This window comes from Otolemur garnettii, unplaced genomic scaffold (genome assembly GCF_000181295.1).
Source record: "Otolemur garnettii isolate 467f Iridium unplaced genomic scaffold, OtoGar3 scaffold00025, whole genome shotgun sequence".
NCBI classification, from domain to species: domain Eukaryota; kingdom Metazoa; phylum Chordata; class Mammalia; order Primates; family Galagidae; genus Otolemur; species Otolemur garnettii.
The window spans coordinates 8038209-8063052 of record NW_003852420.1 but is presented as its reverse complement, the minus strand read 5'-3'; the positions used below and the strand labels follow the sequence as shown (position 1 = coordinate 8063052).

At 41.0% G+C, this 24844-nt stretch overlaps 1 protein-coding gene across 1 annotated transcript in view; it reads right to left on the bottom strand.

Annotated features, from left to right (window-relative positions):
- Positions 1-1955: 1955 nt before the first annotated feature.
- The window catches only part of HAO1 (hydroxyacid oxidase 1), a 56039-nt gene continuing 33150 nt past the window's right edge, over positions 1956-24844 (bottom strand). Inside the window, exons 4-8 of the mRNA XM_003788018.3 lie at positions 24661-24836; positions 12298-12389; positions 4663-4821; positions 4481-4550; positions 1956-2648 (exon numbers count right to left, since the gene is read on the bottom strand). Of these exons, the coding sequence (XP_003788066.1) occupies positions 2578-2648; positions 4481-4550; positions 4663-4821; positions 12298-12389; positions 24661-24836 (568 nt within the window). The 3' untranslated portion in view covers positions 1956-2577. The remainder of the gene's footprint in view (positions 2649-4480; positions 4551-4662; positions 4822-12297; positions 12390-24660; positions 24837-24844) is intronic.

Genomic DNA, 24844 nt, shown 5'->3' with positions numbered 1-24844 from the left:
GATATCATGGCCTTGGGGAATCATAAAAATGGTTAGAAATTCACAGACTAACACCATGAATCTCCATTCTCACTGTAACTCGCATTAAACTTACATAAAAACACCACTTATGGAATTTTATCTTCTGGAAAATTATGAATGCAGCCAAAAGGGACAAGGTGTGCCAACATCAAAGGCATTTCTGAATCAGCTGGGGGAACCAAAGAGGTGCCTATTATATACCAAGTCATTGTTTAATATTAATTGAAAAATCATAAAATGATCACGTGATATAATAATAATACTTTCTCTTTGCATTTGAAGAAAAAGTTAAGGGATAACTATTCTTTTTCATCAAATTAAGTGACTTTTCTTTATCATATTTAGATATAATCTCCAAAAGAAAACTTATGTTCGTTTATGTTTTGTTACTTATGTTCCATGTTAGTACTTAGTAATGTCGTACTGTTTAGAAGGAGAGGGAAAGAAAGAGAGGGAGAGATCTGAGAATGTTGAAATCATAAAAGCCAAGCATGGTGGCACATGTCTGTAATCCTACCACTCTGGGAGGCTGAGGGGGGAGCATTCCTTGAACTTATGAGTTCAAAACCAGCCTGAGCAAGAGGGAGACCCTGCCTCTAACAGAAACAGAAAAATTAGCTGTGGCAGGCACCTGTAGTCCCAGCTATCAAGGAGGCTGAGGCAAGAAGATTGCTTGAACCTAAGACTTTGAGGTTGCTGTGAGTTAGGCTGCAGCCACAACTCTCTAACCTGAGCAACAGAGTTAGATTCTGTCTCTAATAACAATAATAATAAACAATAAAACAATAAACCATAAAATGAATACCACACTTTAAGGTGATTAATCTCTGAATTGTTTCATTCAGGACCTCGCAGTGCTTGAACAATCAGAGAGATGCTGAGAAGTCCACTGCAGAATTACTCTGGCTACCAAATTCACCTCCAATTTGTTCAACGTTTGGTTTGGGAATAAATCTGAAAGTCACAGGGCAGTCCGCAGGGCTCCCTGCTCAGAAATGGGCTTGGGTTATGAGGCTCTGTGGTTGTTGGCTTAAAATCCTTAATAATTTAATCACTGAGTCTGCGTTTTGTAAGTGAAGCTCCGTTTGACAAGGGAACCTGTGCAGGAGGCTTGGAGCCCAGCATCACACCTTGCCCTGTTCACCACCTGCTCATGTCCCCTAATGTGCCCTTGGCTGCTGACTCCACCACCTGCTCAACAACATCTGCTTTCCATTCCTGGCAGAGTTCTGGGCCCTGGGACAGGAAGAGTTGCGGCAAATCACAGGGTAATGCACCAGGCACCCCTGAGGATGCACTCCTGCCCTGAGGATGTCCCCATGCCCACAAAAGTATGACATGAAATTGCAAATAAAATGCATCATGACTGCTTAAGAGGAAAACCATGGAAAGAAGGACAACGTTTGTGTCCTGTTGTCTGAACGAGGTGGGGGGTGCGTTTTCATTTCCCATAGTCCTCACACACCTCACACGTTATGCCCCCACATGTGACTACGAGCCGGGATGAAACAGAAGAACAAAGAAAAGGAACAAGAAGGTATCAGAGAATTAATGGAGTCCACATAAGGAGAGTGAGGTGATAATTAGCATTCAGACATTAAAATGTTTTATGATTGGAGCTGGGTGCAGTGGCTTACGCCGTAAGCCTAGCACTCTGGGAGGCAGAGGCAGGTGGACTGCTTGAGCTCAGAAGTTCAAAACCAGCCTAAGCAAGACCTTGCAAGAGCAAGACCTTGTCTCTACTAAAAATAGAAAACCCAGCCAGGCATTGTGGTGGCCACCTATAGTTCCACCTACTTGGGAGGTTGAGGCAAGAGGATTGCTCAAGCCCAGGAGTTTGAGGCCGCTGTGAGCTAGGATGCCCCAGCACATTACCCAGGGTGACAAGTGAGACTCTGTTATTAAATAAATAAAACAAACAAACAAACCAGATAGACTCTTTTAAATAAATGGTTTATTTCTTTCTAATCAAAAAGTAATATATATCATAAACCATTCAGATACAGTGAGACATTGGAGATGTGATTGGAAAGCTGTGTTCAAAGCATCACGGATCAGCACCAGCACACTCCAGTTCCATCCGCTGCTACCTTCTCTGTGTTTGAATCAGGGACTTTGGACACTTCGAACCCGAGTTTACAATCTCAGAGCCACTGCTTGAAAGAGTCTAAACACAATGCAGGTTAACACACAGGGGGATCATTACTTTTTAACCTCATTCCCTACCTCCAGTTTTACCAAAGGATATCTTTTGTTTTCCAGCACTTTAGCCTGCCAGGGGATGACGTTGTCTAAACACATTTTCAATGTTTTCTTTTTAACAGTTAATATATTTCCAGGATGCAAGTCCATTTCTTTCTAAAAGGTTCCTAGGACACCCATTGAAAAGTCAAAAGCAATGAACTCAAAGGGATCGCTATTTTGTTGGAGAAGAACGACACCCTTTGTATTGAAGGGGGGAGTTGCAGGCTGTGGTCACCCTCTGCACACTGTCTCTTTGTCAAGTCATACATGCTGGGGAAAAAAATAATACAGATGGGAAAATATTGTGCACTGTCAGATCTTGGAAACGGCCAAAGGATTTTTCCTCACCAATGTCTTGTCGATGACTTTCACATTCTGGCACCCTGAAAAAATAATGCATACATTTAATATGAAATGAATGCAATAATAATCAGGCAGGTAATCGTTTTCCCAAGGAATGTAAAATTTGACAAATGTAAGGTTTATGATTCAAGGTAGGCTTGCCAAATCTTATGTGGCATGAGACCATTTTTATTACCTAAACAGCCCTTAACACAAGATGACTGGCACATATTTTTATTAACACAAAGAGTATATTCTTTCTGCCACGTTTAATAGAGAGTCAGTGGCTGAAAGCTCTCTTTTAGGATATGTCTGTAGCAAATTGAAATGCATAGTGAGGATTCACAGAATGGCATTCTTCTCACTGAGGCTCTGTCCGCAGAGACTCAACACAATGGTAAGTGGACTATTTATCTGGGGAGTTCTGTCTATGCGGCAATCTGGATCATATGGACTGTAGAAAAGTGTGGACTACCCCCAAATGGGGTAGTTGATAATTAGCTCAAGACCATTCTTTGCAGCCAGGGCTACATTCTGAGCCCAACTCAAAACAGTCACTAGTAGTAACGGCATAGCTTATTTACCATGTGCTCTCTATTCATTCTTTCAACAAATATTTATTACTAGTGTGCCAGGCACTGCTCTAGGCACTGAAAATACTACAGTGAAGGCAGCAAAGACCTCTGCCTCATGCATCTTACATTTTAGATAATGCATAATGCATGTAATTTAAAAGGCAATTTCTGTGATAGACGCTATATAGAAGATGAGCGGTGCCATGGGCAAAGAACAAAATGAAATAGAAAAAGAAAACTAGATGTTGAACAGATGGATAGAGGAAGGATTGCTACTGCAAACAGAGTAATCAGTGTGAGACACTTGGAGAACGTACACGAAGGACGTGAGGAAGTTGCTCACATAGCTAGGAAGCTTGGTGAAGAGCATCCAGGCAGAGGGACATGGAGATGCAAAAGCTCCAAGGTAGAAATGTGTCTGACACAGACAACTGACCTCAGGGAGGGAGAAGTGAGGAAGGGTGGCAGAAGGGAAGTTGTGATCAGAAAGATAAGTGGACTCAAACCACAGGTGGCCTTGAAAACTACTGCCAAGACATTGGCTTTGACTCTGTGTAAACCAAGAGCCATGGGAGGACACTGATCACAAAGAGTACCGTGGTCTGAATGCGTGTTTAGGAGGCTCATTCTGGCTGCCATGATCAGAGTAGACCTGGGAGAGGAGAGGCAGGCGAGAACATGTGGGCAGACCCACAATATACACAGGGAGAGAGATAATGACGGCTCCAGTGAGGCCAGATTCAGATTGGATTTTGAAGACAGAGCCCCTGTGGATGTGAGGGTGTGAAAGCAAAGGAAAAATCAAGAATGACTCAAGATGTTTGACCTGAGCAACTGAAATTATGGGGTTCACAGGAATGGAGATTGGAGAGTCTGCAGATGGAACAGGTGTAATGGAGAACGTTAGCTCCTTAGGTGCGAACAGGTGGAGCATGAGACACACCTGAGACATTCCAGTGGGGGTGTTGACTAGCCAGTTAGATTTATGTGTTCATGTGTCATGAGATGAGAATGAATATGAAATAGTATCCACCCTTAAGTACTCCTCCTCCCCAGAATATTCCTAATAAGGCTGTCAAAGTTAGAGGCTTAGTGACTGCTATAGATGCATGCTGTAGAATTTCTCAGTTCAAAGACAGCTCTGTGCTGGAGCTGTAAATACAAAGTCAACTTCAAGTGTAATACGCCCAACATGATTCCACTCTCTTCCCCTGCCAATTCACTTCTTTCCACCAAGGAGCCTGCCTTACCAGCCACAGAAGGAAAAGAAAGTTGTAAATGAGAACGGCAAGCCTTACCACTCAGAGCCATGGCCAACCGGAATTCTTCCTTCAGTAGCTCAAGGACATCATGGACACCTTTCTCCCCCTAACCAAGCAAAAGATAAAGAACTCTTGGGTACATCAGTGTGACTTGTTTCATTCATTTGTTTCATTGTCCAGTCACCCTGTTTTATATATTCATCTCTTTGTCCAATTACCTGGAAAGCCAAGCCCCATATGATTGGTCTCCCCACAAACACGGCCCTGGCACCCAGGGCCAGAGCTTTCAGCACATCAGTGCCTTTCCGCACACCTCCATCCAGAAAGACTTCTACCTTCCCTTCCACGGCCTCCACAATTTCTGGCAGAGCATCAATCTGGGGAGAGAAGAGGGCAATAACGTGACATGATTGGCATTGAATTGTTACCATGTACTAAACTCCACCTCCCCAAACCACCAATGCTTCCAACTAAGGCTTAGAGTTAAAGAAACTGATAGGTTTGGGGTCTGCAATAAAGTTATTTCCTTCTGAAAGAAAAGAGGTACAAAGGCTAGCAACTAAAAACACAACTAAATTTTGAATTAAGAGGCTTATGTTTCTTTCAAAATCCAAAGATTCTTTTCCCATTCCCGACATTCAAATTCAAAGATTGTAATCAAAAAAATTAGAAAGATAATTTTAAAACACTCAACCTTTTCTATCTTATAAAATGCATAAAGGTAAATAACATATTGTATTGATATAAATTACCTTAACATTGCTCATTACAAATCAGTTGTTCAAATTCATACTCAAATAACAGTGCAACAGTGGTGTATACAAAATACAGGCAGAGCTATAAAACTTCAACTCTGGCTCGGCACCTGTGGCTCAAGCGGCTAAGGCGCCAGCCACATATACCTAAGGTGGCGGGTTCGAATCCCCAGCCCGGGCCTGCCAAACAACAATGATGGCTGCAACAAAAAAATGGCCAGGCGTTGTGGCGGGCGCCTGTAGTCCCAGCTACTTGGGAGGCTGAGGCAGGAGACTCACTTGAGCCCAGGAGTTGGAGGTTGCTGTGAGCGTGGTGCCATGGCACTCTACCCAGGGGGATAGCTTGAGGCTCCGTCTCAAAAAAAAAAAACCTCAACTCTGATTTCTTTATCCAATATACTTTGCATCTAGCCCTACATTACAGAACTCTCTGTGAAAATATTTTTCTTACTTTTATTTTGTTATTTTTTATTACAAAGTGTTAAGGAGGTACACATGTATTTGGTTACATAGATCACTATTGAAATGCCTCGATTCACAGCAATAAGTGTGCCCATCAGCCAAATAGTGTTCACTGTACCTATTAGATAGGTGTTTCCCCCTCCTTTTCCTCCTGCTTGATTTTCACTAAGTTCCTCTGTATACATGTGTGCTCATCAGTTAGTTCCAGTTTAATAGTATGTACATGTGGTATTTGTTTTTCCCATTTTATGATACTTAGGATAATGGTCTCTAGTTCCATCTAAATTGTGGCAAAAGGTTTTAATTTGGGCAATGCTTATAGCTCAAAGGAGTAGGGCACCAGCCCTATAGACAGGAGGTGGTGGGTTCAAACCCAGCCCCAGCCAAAAACTTCAAAGGCTTTAATTCATTCTTTTTAATGCCTGAATAGTCCTCCATGGTATACATGCACTACATTTTGTTAACTCACTCATGAATTGATGGGCACTAGGCTTGATTCTACATCTTTGCAATTGTGAATTGTGCTGCAATAAACATTTCAGTGCCAGTGTCTTCTTGATAAAATGACTTTTTTTTTTCCCTTTGGGTAGATACCCAGTAGTGGGATTACTGGACAAATGGTAGATCTACTTTTAATTCTTTAAAGAATCTCTATACTGTTTTCCATAGAGGTTGTACTAACTTTGCAGTCCCACCAACAGGGTGGACCATATGCACCTTGAAAACTTTTGTCTTCATTGACAATCAGTGGTGGGCTCGGATTAACACTAGAGAATCGAGATCTTCATGGAGGTTGATCTGGTGGATTGCATTATTATTTCTGGACTTTTACACATCTCAAACCCCATTCCCTTTCCAAGGTAACTTCACAGTTTCTCTCTTAAAAAGGAACAGAGTATATTTGCCCATTCCTTGATTTTGACCTTGGCCATGCCACCCACGTAGGCCAACAACAGGTGAGCAGAGACGGCAGAATGTCATTTCCCAGCACAGGCCTTAAGCAACCTCCTACACTCCTGCTCTCTCTTTTGCACCTTACCATTGCCATGGGAAGAGAAGAGCATCCCCAAGTAATGTTTCCCCTCCAGCCTAGGCCCTAGGGTAAATATTTAAGAAACAGATCTATCACAGCCAAACCCAGCTGGACCTAAAAATTGGAGAACAGCCACCCAGATAGTATCAAGCCTAGGTCACCCAACAACTAGTTGACACAAACTTTCATGGGAGTCAATGATTGTTGATTTAAATCCCTGAATGTGGGATCATTTGTTTAATAGCATCATGTACCAGGAGGTGACACAATTGGCTCCTATGATGTAGATCTTTGCATTTGAGAACAGAAACAATTCCTAACATAACCTAAAGGCCAAAATCCGTAGAAATTATCCACATTCGTCCCAAAATGTTAAAATACAAAATTAAGTCCAGTTCTTATTTAAAACTGTATGATGAAGAAGCCACCATACGCTGAAGTACACATTTTCCAGAAATAATTACACTGAGATCTCTTAAAGGCTTTCCCACTTCTCCTCTAAAATTTTACAGGCTCAACTTAAAGAGAGTTTTATGTAAAAGGCTGAAGAGCAAACACGAGTACAGATTTAGAGGAAGTGAAGGCAGCACTTGGCAGGTGCCCCTGAAGGTTTGGCAGGTAACGTGATTTTCCCCTTTTCCTTTTGGCTTTTCTGCCTTGCCAAACATGCTCTGGATCCATTTACATACATCCCCTTACCTACACATAGTCCCCCTTTTACATTCAGGAGAGTTACATCAACATATAAATGCTACAATTTCCAAGGTATGATGCAAGCTATAATTAACCATATTTCCCCATTTGAAACCAGAACCAAAGAAAAATATTAGCTAGCTTGGGTTCAATACACGTTTTCAAAGTCAGGCAAATCAAGTCTGTTTAGGTTACTTCCAATTCCTAACCTGGCCTAAAAGTAAACTAATAAGGATACTTAAAATGTGAATCCTGAGTTAAAAAACAGAGCCCACATGGGCGTTTCATGTCTCAATGGATAAGATTGTTTTATCCACTGCTGAGCATTTCTCTCATCTCCTTTTGTTCCTCCAGTAGCTGAGGTGATACTAGGCATATATTATGCAAAATAATTCTGATTGAAGAAGATTAGACAAATAAACATAATAGACAGACAGTTCAGGGTCTGTTTCTGTTTCCTTCTTTTTATTTTGCTACTAATCTGCGAGATCATTCTTTTCAGTTGTTACTTCCTTTAGCCTTCTTTAGACAGTTCATCGTGGGCTTAACTCCCCTGGAATTAGTCTCCCGGAAAATATGGTAAGACCCTTATAAACTGTGTCTCCTTCCTTAGAAACTCTATCTGTATTCACTGATTTGTCAAAACACTTTACTGAGGACCTGGCCTAGTCAAGGCACCAATGCCAGGCAGGTTAAGGGATGTGCAGAGAGTCCCACAGTGATCTGACCCTCAAAAAGAATCCTCTTTCTCCTTCCTGTTCAAGCCACAGTCTCCCTGGATGCTCTCTGCCCCACTGCCCCACCCAACCCCACCCCAATCACAGGGAATTCTCACCTTTCCGCCTTCCCATAGCACCCATTATTTCTGACATGTTAAGTATGCAAACCTTTGTGTAGATTAAAGCAATTAAACCTAAACAAATGCAGATTAAAAACAGAGCCATCTAGTTAATAATGAAGGAAACAGAGTCCACCCCACAGCATACATGCTCCCCAGATTCTCTCTCCCACCCCACCCCGTCACACTTCACCAGGCAGCCCTGGGCGGTTTCTATTACGGACACTTAGAAAAATCACCTGCTCATATATTTGCAAATGCAAAAATGGCTGCAATGATTTCCCGTTCCATCTTCATTTCCTTGTCGTGACCTGGGGGAGGGGTGTGTTGTTTAAGGGAGGAGGGGTCTGTTCCCCACTCCGTGAAGCTGAATTGGTCTGTGCCTTCCTTTCACCAATAAACGGGGAGAGAAGTGACAGTGTGCCCATTGTAAGCCTAGATCTCAAGAGGCTTTGCGTGCTTCCCTCACTCTCTAGGAAATGTGTCACCTCAGGAGAAGCAGCCACCTACATGCTGGAAGACAGGAGATAGGGCAGAACCGTTCTGCTGAGCTGATCCAGCTCCAGGCTGTCCCAGGGTATGTAGCCCTGGACCACCTGTAGGTGAGCCCGGCCAAGATGGGAAAAGCTTCCAGAGAGCTCATCCCAGACCACCAACCCAAACTGCAAAATGAATAAATGCCTAGGACTTGTCAGCCAGTAAGTTTCATAGGGGCTTGTTACACAGCAATAGACAACTGATACATTAAGTGTTTCTTAAAGTCAGAATTGCATCGAACCCTTTTTAAGAAGACAAGTAAAATCTCTTAGGAGTTCACACAACACGCCCAAGGACTCAACCTGAGAAACAAGGACTGACCCAGATGCTTTGGTCTATGGTTTTGCAGTTGGGAATTTTCCCTAAAAAGAACATCCCGTTTTTAAGCGTGAGGAAGTTTGGCTTCACTTAGCATCCAAATGAAAATGTGAAACTTAAAAAAAAAAAAAAAAAATTACTCCTACAATTCAAACACTGCAGAGACTGTCTTTAGATCTCAGTTTAGAATATTTAGTGTTATGGATTTTAGAATTCAATTTGATTCTATCCCATTATTCTCTAATTAACTCAAGGCCAATCTGGGTCACATTATCACCAAAGACAAGGACTTTAACATGTCCTTATTTTTCCATTCCTTTCAGGTAGAGTAGAGGTCTGGCAGCTGTTTTCAGAAACTGTGTATTAAGATGAACTGAAGTCAGATTAAATTCCTATTCTAAGACTCTCAGTGGTAAGGATTCCCCCACACAATGGAATTCTGCGATTTATAGAAATGGAGAAATCATACATTTCACTTTTTTTTTTCTGAAAGCAACACAACATTTTGAGAAGGCTCAAGATTAGAAGTTTGACTTGTTCACCCAGCTCTTACCCCTTGAGAAAGGCAAGACAAAGGCTGGAATCCAAGATTCCCCTTTCAGTGTCCCTCCCGTGACATCACACGCCCTCTGAGGCTCTGACCTATGATGTCACAGAACCCACTAGACAGCTAGTCCTTCTGTGCATTGGCTGAAAAGCTTCATACCACGGGCTCTTTCAAGCCTTTGCCATCCACTGCAAAACCCACATGCTGAGGCAGAGACACCCTTCACCATAAACCAAATCCGTTCTCACATTTCTCTCACCATCCTGAGCCCCTCACCATTCGAGGCTCTTTACCTCTAAAGCAGGAGGTAAAATTCAAGCTCGTATCTCCTCCCACGCATGCAGCACGCAAAGGGGAGGGTTGTCGTTGTTGTAAAAACAGTCTCAGAGACCACAACTCAAAAAGCCCTTTTAGATGTTTCCATATCCCCTCAGCCAGAGGGAAATAAACCACACCATTTAGATGTTTTTCCCTTAAAATTTAGTTAGATTTGATTTCAGTCGATTTATATTTTATTTTTAGAAAACAAACTTAATTTAGCCTGCACACTAGGTCTGTGTCTTCCTACACAAGTGGGGCATAAATCTGAGAAAAAGCCTGGAGCTCCGACTAACTTCCCCACCCTGCTCAGAGGAGGCCTCACTTTCCACCTCGATTTACCTGCAGGCAACATTTAATGTCACCTAAAAAGACATGTCACTGGGAGTAATGCTGAGTTGGAAAGGGCTGACAATTGTGACAGTTTCACGATTTTAAATTCTTGACTATATAATTCTGCAGGGTACAAAGGCTTGGTTGGTTCCCACCAGGAGAGCTTCAGGAAAAACCGCAAATACAATATTGCACACCCAGTGTCCCCTGCCATAGTCTGCTTCACAATTAAGACCCACAGAGCTGGCGTATGAATGTAGCTAATTCAACCTGCTAGTCAGTTAAATAAATAAAATAATCCAAAACTACTGGGCTAAATTATTGGTTCTACTCTTCGTCCAGTTGCTCAGATAAATTCAACTGGTGATCCCAGTTACAGCCATTCATGTAATAGCTATGACTGAACAGTTCTAATGAAAGTGGGGAAATGTATATTAACACGATGATCCAGTTCAGTTCTATTTTGCTAGAAGCTAGTTTATTTTGCTTATGTAAATCAAATTATAAATATTACAATTGAAAGGCACCTAAGAAATCATCAAATTGATATTTAGACTTTAAAAGATGAGGAAACCAAGGTTCAGAGTGGAGATCAGTTCCTCCGTCCCTTGGCAGTGCAGATCCCCCGTCTCTGTTTCCCTGATGACTAAATTATAGTAATCGTGAAGGCCCCCGCTATGTCTTGTTACGCCAAATCCAATTTTTTCTGTTGCCTACTCAGCAACTCTCAGTATTCAAGAATCTCCTCCCTTATCTATCCAGGCAGATGCATTTCCCAAGATCCCCCTCACTCCCAACATGTAACTGTAAACCAAATTGATTACTTGGCATTCCCTAAGCACCTCTCACTCTTTCCTGTTCCACATTTTCACTCACAACTCTTAAAAACAGGGGTTCCCCTGGGAAAAGAGCAGAGGTGGAAGGGGAGCTGCAGCATCGCTGCCTCTGGGCAAGAACCTGGGCCTCATCTTCACAGGGAGAACACACACGGGAACCAATTTTAACACCACACCTGTGCTCCTGGCCCCCATCTGGATCATGTACCCATGAAGTCTACATCAGGCTATGTCTGATACCATGGGTTTTGATCCATTTCTGGCCCTCCAATTATTGATCTTAAAATCTGCCCCAGGTCCTCTGCTGATTTCCTTACTTTGGGCCTTTGGGGGCCTAACTGCTCTCCATCACAGTTCTAACTGGGCCCCAGCACTAGGCCAGTTGTAGTCCCTTTTACATCTAGATTCTGGGCTCTGCTTTGCCTAGCACAGTGTATGCAATATAAAAAAGCCTCAGATGCACCTTGGAACCTCCTGGACAGCTATACATGATACTGGGGACTGGGCACGGACCACATCCACCTCTGCCAGGATCCGGACGAGTTGATCTGGAGTGTATCCTGAACGGCAGGGGTCTCTGAAGATCCCCAGGGCGTTCCAATGTGTTCACAGTTCAAACAGGGGAGCCTCTTTGCAGCCCCTTGCCCCCTCCCTGGGCCATGGGACTCCTTATTCATTCCCCCACCCTCTCTCTGCCACTCTGCAACCCTCACGTCCACAGGAAATTCCAAACTGTCCCTCCGCCTGTCTTCTTGTCACAATGCACCCATCATCTCAAACTCCACTAAAGCCTTTGGTAAGCCCTGCAACTCTGTTAGCCCATTTTCTTTGGACTCTGAAGCCATAATCTTTTCTTCTGTACATCCATAATCTTTTGCACTGTGCCTATTGCTACACCTATGAATACAAGAATAATCTCTGCCCACAAGCACCTTATTATTTTACAGAGACTTTTATATGTTTACAAACAAATGCATTGGGCTTACTAAACATGAATGTAGCAGTTAATTTAGGTCGCCGTGTCCCATCAAATTCCAAACTCAAGATGTCATACTTTCACATATATTTCACATTGAGTGATCACTCAAAACTATGCACACAGGCAAGGCAGACATAGAGATGGTCAGAACCACGATGGCAAAGGGAACTCTAGGGTGAAATCCCAGCATTCGCCAAAACTCACAGTGGCTGGCACCCCATCCAGTTGTCGAGCCCCGTGGTTGGACACCAAGATCCCATCCAAACCATGTTTAACTGCCTCCCTGGCATCATCACCTGCAAAGAGCAAAATAGAAAGACAAACAGCTTATGGGAACGGCATCTTTACAGAACACGTGAGTTCAGAACCTCAGCATCCCAGTCCCGATGAGGCTGACCCCACGAGGCTGACCCCACACGCAGACACATAAGCTCTGCTCAGTACTCCTAACATAAAAATACACCCAAGGGTTAGGGATAGAATATTAGTGGTAGTAACAGCTTATTTGAAATAAAAGTTAGCACTTGGAACAATTTGTGAGATAACATTATCAATATATAGTATATTGACATACAGTTTAAAAATGTATCTTTATGTTGCTAAAAATTTGTTTCAATTCATATGATCATACCAAGTTCTCAGCAGAATCATTACTCTGCAATACAGATGGCATAAAAAATACATAAACATCAAGCACTTTAAGTGTAACAGGCAACGAACAAATCTATTTCAAAAACATTCTTTAATGTCAAGAGTTATAATTTCAGCAGCTATTTTAAGTGACATTGTTCTATAATTAAATTTGCTCTTCCCATTAAAATACATCAAAAAAGGTAAAATTCTATGCTAATTTCCAATCCATGCTTTTTGATTATCCAAAAGTTCAGTTTTTAAATAGATTAGTGTTCTCTAAATTAAGTTTCAACATGTTAAAAATTATTTTAAATTCTGTATTGCTATTTTCAGCATTGTCCCAGTAAAAGGCCATTTGCTAACAGTGCTAATCATGAAAACAACACTGATTGTCAAGTTTACCGCTCAAAAGTACAGCCAGCTGGTTAAGGTTATAGTCAACCTAAATAGATGGATGGAGGACATTGCAAATGTCTAGAAATTCATCCATAGAGATTAAGAAAGAGATCTTTCAGAATAGGAAGATACAGAAGAGAATCTGCAATTCTGACCGTTTTTAAAAGTTTATGTTCATACACGATTTTCTAAACTATGTTTCCTGGAATACTAGTTTTTAAATATTCCCACTTTTGTTTCCAAATGATGATAAAAAATAACGTTTTTTCTCCTAAAATTATTGGTATATGAAAATGTTAAGCCTCTGTGTTATGAAATGAATATTTGGCATCCTTCCAAAATTCCAGTGTCAAAGCACTAACCTCCCACATGATGGTATTTGGAAAGGGGGGTCTTTGGGAAGTAATTGGAATTGATAAATGCATGAGGATGAGATAGCGTTCAGACCCTTATAAGAAAAGTTACCACAAAGAGTACGTTCTCTCTCTCTCCCTCTCTCTCTCTTTGCACAGAGAAAAGATCCCTTGAGCACACAGAAAGCGCACATTCTGTACCCCAAGAGGAGAGCGCTCACCAGAAACTGACCATCCAGGCCCCTGAGCCCAGACTTCCAGCCTGGAGAACTGTGAGAAGGCAGATTTCTGTTGCAAGCCACCCAGCCTGTGGAGCTTTGTTATGGCGGCCTCAACTGACGAAGGCACCATTTTATATTATTACCAGCAGTATTATTTGCCAATCCACCTTTACAGAAAGCTACAGCAAACTCTAAAATGCAACGAAATAACTTGAAAGACCATCTGTTGTCTGAGTTGCCAGTGTTTACCGACTCCTTTGCATTACAGCTCTTCATTTGTAGGCTGGAGTTTTGTTACAGATTTTGTTATATATTCCATATCCAACTGCCAATCTATATGTATTTTATATTAAATAGGAGAGCTGACATTCCCGTGAGACTGTTGTTGGTCGTCTGTTTTAATCCAACCATACATTACATCTTGTGCAATCTCATTGGTAACTTCTGGGCCCCTTGTGGGGAGAAGACTCGAGCTTCTAGAAGGAAAGATGACTTTTTCCTACCCTATTAATTGCCTAATATTTTACAATGTTCTTTCGTGTTTTATAGCCCCGTTTTCTTTTCCTGTATTTCTATTTACCTTCCTTTTCTGTATTTTCCGTTTATTGTGAGATTTCTGAATATCCTCAAGTTTTTCAAACGTCTCTGCCTTATTCTAACCTATCTACACTATTCAAGTCACCCTATTTTCCTCCCGGGGAGGGACATTCCCTAAAGCCTCCTCCCTTCCTGCTCTTTCTTCTCTCGTACTCTCAAACCTGTCACGGGCTCCCTCCATCCTGGCTCCTGTTCTCTCTGAGTCTGAACTTTGCAGTCTGGTGTATGCCCTCATTGGGTTTCTGTTCACATCTGTTTCTAGTACATTCCTTTTTAATTTCCTAGAAAAGGATCCCAAAGAGGTAAACTTGAATAGCTCCTCTTGTGTTTGAATGACAATTAGATTGGGTATAACACTCTAGTTGGAAAAAACATTTTCCTCCTCGGGACCTTAAAGATACTCCCTCGTCTGCCGGTGTTCGTTGCTGATGTGAGGATGGACACCAGTGTGATTCTTATGCCTTCGTAAGCAAACTGCTTTATGTTTGCTTTCTCTCTTTAGAGACATTATTTTTCTGAAATTTCATATAGAATGTAAGTTACGATTCGTTTTCTGGTCCTAACATCTTACATCCCAGGTTTCATAACTTGTTAGACCTTAATCATTTTTCCCTGCCCCTTGCTTTTTTTTGCTGTCTGAAAGCCCTCTCAGAGGGATATAAGACATTTTAAAGGGGTCTTCATCTTTCTTATTCACTTATTTTAATTTATTTTTTCATATTTTACATTTGACTTGGAGTTTGGTATCGCGCACACACTAGACAACCAGAGAAAACCACATAATTGTGTCTCCTTTCCATTGGTCTTATTGATGTCGCTTTACATTTTGGAAAATGTCATTGACTTTATTGTACAGCCATCCAGTCATTTCTTTTTCCATTTAAGAAACCATGTTTTCAGTTTTTGAGAGCTCTTCTTTGTCCTCTGATGGTGGATTGCCTGAGCTCAGGAGTTCGAGACCAGCCTGAGCAAGACAGAGACCCAGTCTCTACAAGTATCGGGGCACTGTGGTGGCCGCCTGTAGTCCCAGCTACTTGGGAGGCTAAAGGAAGAGTTTGAGGTTGCTGTGAGCTATGATGGCACCCTGGCACTCTCCTGAGGGTGACAGAGGGAGAGGTTGTCTCAAAATAAATAAATAAAAATAAATAAATGAATATGTAAAAATAAAAAAAAAAATCAGAACTCACATTTTCCCAGTGTTAATCATTAGGAATAGGAGCTCTTTTTCATATTCCAATTTTCTTCTCATGCCAAGCTTTTCTTATTTACATCTATTTTCAACTTCGTTAAGTCTATCATTTGGATTTTTTTTTAAGTTTTTCTTTTTTTTTTTTTTAATGTCTTTCCTTTGAGATCAGCTTTTCTATAGATGTTTCTTAGTCTTCTAAGTTTTGGTGTTTCTGATATGACTTGTGGTGCTCAATTTTCCATTTGCATTTAAGGAAGAAATTTAGAAGTTGCAATAGGATTCCTGGGCTGTTTTGTAAATCAGCTTCATTCCTGCCAAGTCAGTGCCTGGTGTGGAAATTCCCTCTCTGAGTTTCATGTGGGAAGAGGCAGGAAATGTCAACTAAGAGGCAATTGGATGTGAGGTACTCGGGTGTCAGAACAAGGACAGCATAATGTCATCCGGGCAATGCCACCACCTACCTGCCATCCCAGCCTTGCACTCATTCCTCTGAGCAGTGAATGCTGAGCTGCCCAAGTTGCCCACTGCTGGAGAAGTGGCGAGGTGAGCAGGACTGCTGTCTTGCAAGAAAGGTTCCCAAACAGATTTCCATCAATCTCTTTGCTTTCACGTCTCCCCCTCTTCAGACTACACCCCTAGATCCTCTCAGTGCTCAGTTACGTAATCTGCTCCTGCCTCCTCTGCTACAGTTCTCTAAGAGCCCATCTCAAGGGACAGTTTTCTTTGCATTTTCCTCTATCAACCTACTCTTATATGATTATTCCTTTCATAAGTTTCTTGACACTTCTCTGGCCATGCCCCTCATCTCTCTTTGCTTTGCTGTCATTAATACACACACACACACACGTTTGAATTTTCCTGCCTTTTATCACACGGAACTCAGAGAGAGAAGGAATTTTTGAGCTTTAATTTTAGTGTACTCTTGGGATGGATTCAGCCCATCAATCTGAACCAGAAGCCCAAGACCCTACCATTTCTTTCTCAAACATATTTGGAAAACGGCTCTCTGAAGATCTGGTAATGCACTCCCGTCCAATAGAACTTTCAGGGATGACAAAATGTTGTATATGCATGCAGTTCCACACAGTGGCCACTAGCCCTGTGTAGCCACTGAGTAATTGAAATGCAGCAGGATGACTCAGCAACTGTGATTTTGCCTTTCTTTAATTTTCATTAACTTATACATGTTGTACAGCTCAGCTTTAAACATGGCCTTACCTATTCTAATAAAGAGATGTATTATGGTATTTTTTAATCCAGATGTAACCATAAATAACGTTATTAAGCAATATAAAATTATACCCCAAATAGCTGTGGTTTTCTCTGGTTATCTAGTTGTGTGCATGATACTAAACTCCAAGTCAAATGTAAAATATACAAAATAAATAAAAATTTTAAAAACCAAAAACAAAAAATGTAGACTATGATATTTTGAGCCCTATAACTGAAAATTTGTGAAGTCTTCCAATTTATATTCAGAAATCTGCTGCCACGTGGCTACAATCTGCATTTTGAGATATTAAATATTATCAGTAAACAGACCTACAGCGTATTGAGAGGTGATTAACTGTTTAGGGCAAGTCATCAGATTGGTAGGCCTTCTGGGCCTAGGCTAAGACAGAAAGGTGTCAGGCCTAGGCTATAATGGAAAAATACCAGTTAACCCTTGGCAAATTCCTGGACTACAAGCTTTCAAATGAAACGAAGTAAGTCTAGTTCACTCCCAAGATAAATGAGAAAGTACTAATTGATTTCTTGCTTCTAGTTCATTCCCAATTTCTTGCTTGGCTTACTATCTAGGAAACAGACCAGGAGTTACCAACTGTCCCCAGACTGACTTAAAAAATACCAGGTGGGGAAGGTGCTGAAACTAAGATGTATGGGGGGAAAATATTAAAACAAAGATGTATAACGTATAAGTAACTGCAAAATCCTGCTTCTGTACAATGCTTACTTGCTACCCTACCTAAATGCACCTGGATAGCCTGCGTGCCAACCAGGATGCAGACTAAGCCTTAAAAAGCTGACCCCGTCAGAAACTCCATATTGGGACAATGAGGCAGTTGCCAGCCGGCTCTTCAATAAAGGGACTCTGCTGTAAATTTGGCTTATTTGGCAGTGTGGTCTTTGTGGAACCCTTGGGCACAACAGGACCACCCAGACTTAAATCCCAAATCTGCTATTTGCTTGCTGCAGGCATGGCAAGTTCCTTAACCTCTCTCTTCATCATTGTCCTAAACCCTAAAATGAGGATAGTAATAGACAAAAGATTGCTTTGTGAACTAAATGAGTTGAACGAGTGTTTAGAAAGTGCCCGACACATGTCTAGCACTCAGATAAATATCAACTCTTTATATTAGTTTCCTCTGGCAGTGCCGGGAATATAAATGAAGATGAGGAGTAGGTGGAGGAAGATTCATCTACAGTATGATTGTGGCAAATCTGCTTGAGTTCCATTTATAACAACAATGCTTCATCCTAGTCAGGGTTACCATTATAAAGATCCTTCCATCTGAAGTAACTGCTACCTAAGTGGCAGTTCGTTATCTTCCCTCAGTTCCAGTGGTTTTCTGAGTTCTCCACCCAGTGCTGGGAAGATCAGGGGACATCACAGCATGACCGAAGGTTTTACTCACGGGATAGGGTCATGAGTTTCCAGAAAAGCAACACAACAAGAACAATTTGTGAATAGATATAAGTCCGTTTCATTAGCTGCTTATGAAATCTTGTCCACAGGGATGTTCTATTTTATTTCAACCCAGGGAGAAAAGCAATTCTGTGTTAATGAGAACTAACGCCAAAATGTTCTGACTTAGCAAAATGTTCATGAATCCTTAATGCTTCCATTATTCCTTAGCAATTTGGGAGTGTGGTATTCCATATTTGTTAATTTACCATAAATACGTTGATTGTTTGAGAAACACAGTAGTCAACAGGTAATAGTACTATTTGCTGTCTTATTAATATGTTATTTCCATATTAAATTTAAAATACCAAGGCAAAATGTAAGGACCCAGGACTTATCCTCAAGTCCTTGGAGATTTTGGCCTAAGGCTCTGTTCTGACTTACAGTTTAGTGACTAAATCCTAGACACACAGCAGCAGGTTTGAACCCAACCAATGAGTGAGTTTTCTACGAGAGTATGTTGAACAAACGTGGTCAGGTATACCTCGTTTGTACTTTACTTTACAACTCTTCAAAGGCACTGCAATCGCTACATATTGAAGGCCGGTGGCCACCCTGGATCAAGCAAGTCTGTCCTAGTCCATTGGTGCCATTTTTCTAACAGATGTGCTCATTTCCTATCTCTGTGTCACGTCTTGGTAATTCTCCCACTTCTGAAAACTTTTTCATTATTATTATATTCATAAAAGTTATCTGTGGTCAGTGATCTTTGATGTTACTACTGTAATAGTTTTGGGGTGCCACAAACCAAGCCCATATAAGATAGTGAAATTAATTGATAGATGTGTGTGTTCTCACCATTCTGCTGACTTGCTCAGACCTTCCTAGTCCCTGAGATGAAACAATATTGAAAGTAAGCCAGTTAATGACCCCACAACAGCCTCTTGTCCAAGTGCAAGGAAGAGTCACACATCTCTCATTTTTAATCAAAAGCTAGACGGGATTAAGCTTGGTGAGGAAGGCACATCAAAAGCCCAGACAGGCTGAAAGCTGGGCCTCCTGTGACAAATAGCCAAGTGCTGAATGCAAAGGAAAACTTCTTAAAGAAAGTTAAAAGTACTATTCCAGTAAACACATGGATGATAAGAAAGCAAAACACCCTTATGGTTGATGTAGAGAAAAGTTGTATTGGTGGCGGTCTGCATAGAAGATTAGACCAGCCACAACATTCCCTCAAGCCAAAGCTTAACCCAGAGCAAGGCCCTGACTCTCTTCAATTCTACAAAGGCTGAGAGAGGCGAGGAAGCTGCAGAGTAAAAGGTTAAAGCTAGTAGGGGTTGGTTCATGAGGTTTAAGGAAAGAAGCCATTTAATCTCCAAAACAGAACAGGAAAGGTGAAGCAGGAATTGCTAATGCAGAAAGTGCATCAGGTTATCCAGAAGGTCTAGTTAAGACCCCTGCTGCAGGTGGCTGCTCTAAGCAATACATTTGCAATGTAGCTACCTACACAGCTTTGTATTGGAAGAAAATGTTCTCTAGAACTTTCATAGCCAGAGAGGAGAAGTCAGTGTTGGGATTCAAAGCTTCAAAAGACAAGCTGAATTCACTCTTGTTAAGAGCTAATACTGTTCATGATTTTACAGGGAAGCAATCCTCATTTACCCTTCCAAAAATCCCAGGGCCCTTAAGAATTATCCTAAATCAACTCTACCTATGTTCTATAAATATCATAACAAAGCCTGGATGACAGCACATCTGTTTACAGTATGGTCTACTGAATACACTAAGCCGACAGTCTACTGTTGAGACATGTGATTCAGGGAAAAAAGATTGCTTTTTGTTTTGTTTTGTTTTTTTTGACAGAGTTTCACTCTGTTGCTGCGGCTGGACTACCATGGCATTATCATAGCTCACAGCAATCCCAAACTCTTGGGTTCAAGTGATCACTTTGCCTTGGCCTCCCAAGGCTAGGTCTACAGGCATGTGGCACCACACTTGGCTAGTTTTCTGTTTTTTCTTCATTTTTTAGTAGAAACAGGGGTCTCACTCTTATTTAAGTTGGTCTTGAGCTTCTAAACTCAAGCAATCCCCCTGCCTTGGACTCCAAGAGTGCTAGGATCACAGGTGTGAGCCACCATGCACAGCCCAATATTGCTTTCAAAATATTAATACTAAACACAACAATAAAATAAGTGAGGTGAATGTTACGTTAACCAGTTTGATGTGAACATTCCAAATCATATATAAAATGAGCACATTGTACCCCATAGATGCAGTAATGTACACAGCTATGATCTAATGAAAAAATATCACCACTCATTGACAATGCACATAGTCACCCAGAGCTCTGATGGGGATATCCAAGGAGGGTAATATGGCTTTCATGCTATGAATACCTCTATTCTATAGCCCATGGATCAAAAATAATTTTGAATTTCACATCTTATTATTTAAGAAATACATGTTGTAAGGCTATAGCTGCCATAAATAGTGATCCCTCTGATGGATCTGGGCAAAGTAAATCAAAAACTTTCTATAAAGGATTTCCATTCTAGATGCCATTAAGGACCCTTGTAATTCATGGGAGGAGATCAATGTCAACATGAAGAGGCATTTGGAAGAAGTCCATTCCAGCCCTCACACCCTCCTGGGTGGTATACAGGGCTCCAGACTTCAGTGGAGGAAGCACTACAGACATGGCGAGAATAACAAGAAAACCAGAATCAGGAGTGGAGCCTGGAGATGTGGTGGAATTGCTGCAATCTTGGGATAAGATTTTAAGAGTTGCTTTTTATGGTGAACAAAGAAAGGGGTTTTTTGAGAGAAATTCTACTCCTGATGAAGATGCTGTGAACATTGTTGAAACAGCAGCGAAGTATCTAATACATGAAGTTAGCTACAAAACAAGGGCCAATTTTGAGAAAAGTCAATAGATGCCACAAGCTTCATGGGTGTCTTATTTTAAGAAACTTCCCCAGTCACCCCAACCTTCAGGAACCATCTGACGAGTCAGTGGCCATCAATATGGAGGCAGGACTCCCCACCACCAAAAGACGAGGACTCACTGAAGCCCAAGATGACTGTTAACATTTAAAAAATAATGGGCAGCACCTGTGGCTCAAAGGAGTAGGGTGTTGGCCCCATATGCCGGAGGCAGCGGGTTCAAACCCAACCCCAGCTAAAAACTACAAAAAATAGAAAATAATAATAAAAATAATAAACATTTTATAATTAAGGCATGTACATTTTTTTTTGACATAATGCACACTTCACAGAGTACAGTATAGTGCCAACACCACTTGCATATGTACCAGGAAACCAAAAAATGTGTGTGATTTGCTTTATTAAGGAAGTCTGAAACTGAACCTACAGTATCCCTGATACTAAAATCTCTATGCCTGTGTATGAAAAACAGATAATTAGAGAACAATTTCTCAGAACCAGAAAGCCACAGTGGAAGGGAGACATCCTAATTAAAGAAAAAAGATAATTAAAAGAAAAAAAGAAACTCTGAAGGGCATTATGCCTTTGCTCATAAAACTGATTTGTTTGTGAGGTGAGTTCTGGAAAAGCCAAATTCTGTATCAAGTACAAGTTTGCAGCTTGTGCCAGATGTCCTCCCAGGGTAGCTCAACCACAGAAGTAGATTACATCTTGCGTTCCAATTTGCAGCCATTAAATGCAATTCTAATATGGTGGCAAGGACGGAGTGTTTTGTTGAGCTCTTTCTAGGTGCTCAGGTTTTCGTGTTCCTACAAACATAGTCTGCTCTTTTCTGGTGAAAAATAAAGAGCATGATGACTCCCAGTCAGGACCCAGCACTTGTGCGTGAAGACCCATGACAACCGTACTTCCCCGAACTGGCCCTGTCACTCCTGCCCCCGTATCCAGATTGAGCATATGTGTTACTTGATGCAATTGTTGTCATAGAGATGATTCCTGTTTGTTAAATAAATGAAACAAATAGTTACAGAAAACTAGACAATGTAAACTGCACATGTGTAAATAAGTTATTTCCTTTCAAATGCCAAATGTCCCCTCTTTCTTTTTGCCTTTCTATGGAACTTACATAGTTTTCACTGAGAATTTTAGTCAGTGAACATAAAGTCAGAAAACGTAAAGAAACAAGCCTGTGTTCCATCTGGATGCAAAGAAAAGAGGGGAGGTTATGGTGGTGGTGGTCCTGGGCAGGGTGATCACAGAATGAAGTTCTAGAAGCACAAACTTGATGACGTACACAAGGTCAGTCAATTTGCGTCATATCCTAGAGGATGAAGCTGCAGACACGGATCAGAATTGGAAATACGAAACTGAAAAGTTGTTTAAAAACTAAAATAGCTTTCTTTTTATATCTGTTCCCTTTAACAGAGACAATCATGGGACTAGACTATAACGTTCTCCTTCCTCAGTGTCTTCAAGCAGGTACACCTGCACCATCTCTATCATTAACTCTCTTAATGTTTTAATTTGATCAGTCAAATTAAATTTTTTAATTCTCAGTCCTCTCTTCCTTCCCTGACTCTAGGTCAGCCTACAATCAAATCTTTCCTGGGCAACAATTTCTAAATGTCCTTCCTGAATTCTGCCACCTTCATCTTTTATTCTGAAATGAAAAAAAAAGTTTTTCTTAACCTCCTGCCTGCCTTTTTTTTTTTTATTTGGTCTAACACAGAGAAGCACTCTGCCTTAGGCGAGTGCATATAGCATAGTGCTGTCTTCACAGCTCACCACAGCCTAGAACTCACAGGCTCAAGCCATCCTCCTGCCTCAGCCTCCCAAGTAGCTGAGACTACAGATGATACCACCACACCCAGTTAATTTTTCTATTTTCAGATAGAGATGGAGTCTTTCTCTTGCTCAGGCTGAATTTAAACTCCTGCCCTCAAGTGATCCTCATTCCTGGGCCTCCCACAATGCTAGGATTACAAGTGTGAGCCACCACGATCATCCTAACCCACTCCTATAGTTGAACATATCCTTTTTACAATATTTTTACACAGATTTCTATCTCAGCACCTTTAACTTTGTTTTGCACCAAAGATGCTTATTTACATGTCAGTCTTCAACAAGAACAGACGCTCCTTTTGGCCAAGAATTTCAAATTATTTTATTTTTCACAATGATTTTAGCACACAGTATGATGAATGTTTGTGGAATGACTGAGTGAGTGAATAAGAGAATGGGTGGATGAATGAATGGCACAGAGCCTACAGGTTACTTTTCCTCAGTATTTTCAGTTGCATGTGGCCACAAGAAGGAATCCTAGCAGTCATAGATGACAGCTTGGGTACAAGGAAGGTAAGTGACACTATTGATTAAAGGTGTCTGCAAACCAAGATACAAGCGCTGAAGTCATGATGCACAGAGATTTTGAACTAGGACAATGATCGAAAAACAGCATAACAATATTTTCTTTAAAGCGTAAAATAATGTTTGAGATGATGGACATGCTAATTACTCTCATCTGATCACTATGCTTTCTGTGTAATCAAAACATCACTATGTGTCCCCTAAATGTGTACAATTATTATACGTAGTGTGTCAACTAAAAACTTAAATTCAAAACAAATCACAGAATAAGATAGCTCTAGATTTAAACATATCTTCAGTTCCTAAAAGTGGTACTGGGCCCATTCTTTCACCTTTATGAGCTCACTCTTTCATACATCAGATGAAATCGTCAAAGCGGGCAGCATGCCTAGAACTATATAGAGGCCATGTGACTCACACATGTTCAATCAAAACCTATGAAAAAAATTTGATTCAAAGTTGTTATTAGACCCAGAAATAAATTAATAAACGCTCATCCCAGAGTCACACACTCAACACTTCAGTTTAAAAATGTTTTTGGCAGTTATCTAAATAACCATACTTAAAAAAATTCTTTTGAAAGGCAAGAAAACATTTTTGTGGGTAAACACATTCACACTCCAAAGTTATTACAGTCATGGGTTCCTGTCCTGTGGGATTTGCATGCACGTGGATACTGGGGAAACAGTCGAGTTTCTTATTACCAGTGGCTGGATAATTGAGGATTTTACTATCCTAGTCAGCCATTCTCTACAGAGAGGTGGTGTGGGTTTGACCACACTCAAAAATTAGTGCCAGCCATTGGTCCTTGGAAGGAGCACAAGGTAAAGAGAAAAAGCTCTTAAACCAGGTCTGGATGTCATAGTAGCATCCTTGGGGCTTCTCTTTGGTCTAGCAGCAACTGTTGTGGCTTTCAGGTAAAGACATGAACTCATGGTGGTTCTGTAAGATCTTGCCAAGATCCCTGATCCAGTAAGAGCTATGAAATAAAGCAGCGGCATTACAATACTTTGAAAAGGATAACTTTCCACTGCATGAAAGTTCAGCTCTGTTTCACAATATTGCCTAAAAGCAAGGAGATACTTACTCACTAACATGAAATGTTGGTATTGAGAATTAGAATATCTCTTTCAATTTCCATGCTAATTATTCCTGATTAGTTTATTTACCCTTAGAACATCATTAACGTAACCACTGAAGTTCATAAAATCAGTAGGGATTCAAGTAAAGAAATAAACAAACCTCTCAAAATTCCCTTTGCGACAATGGGCAGGGAAGTCAGTCTTCTCAGCCATTTGATGTCTTCCCAGCTGATCGATGGGTCTATTGCTTTAGCTACATAGGCAGCAAGTCCACTGTTGTCTCCAAAATTTTTCTTAGGAGAAAATGCTAAGTCGTTGGTTTCAAAGTTTTTCATCCTGAAATA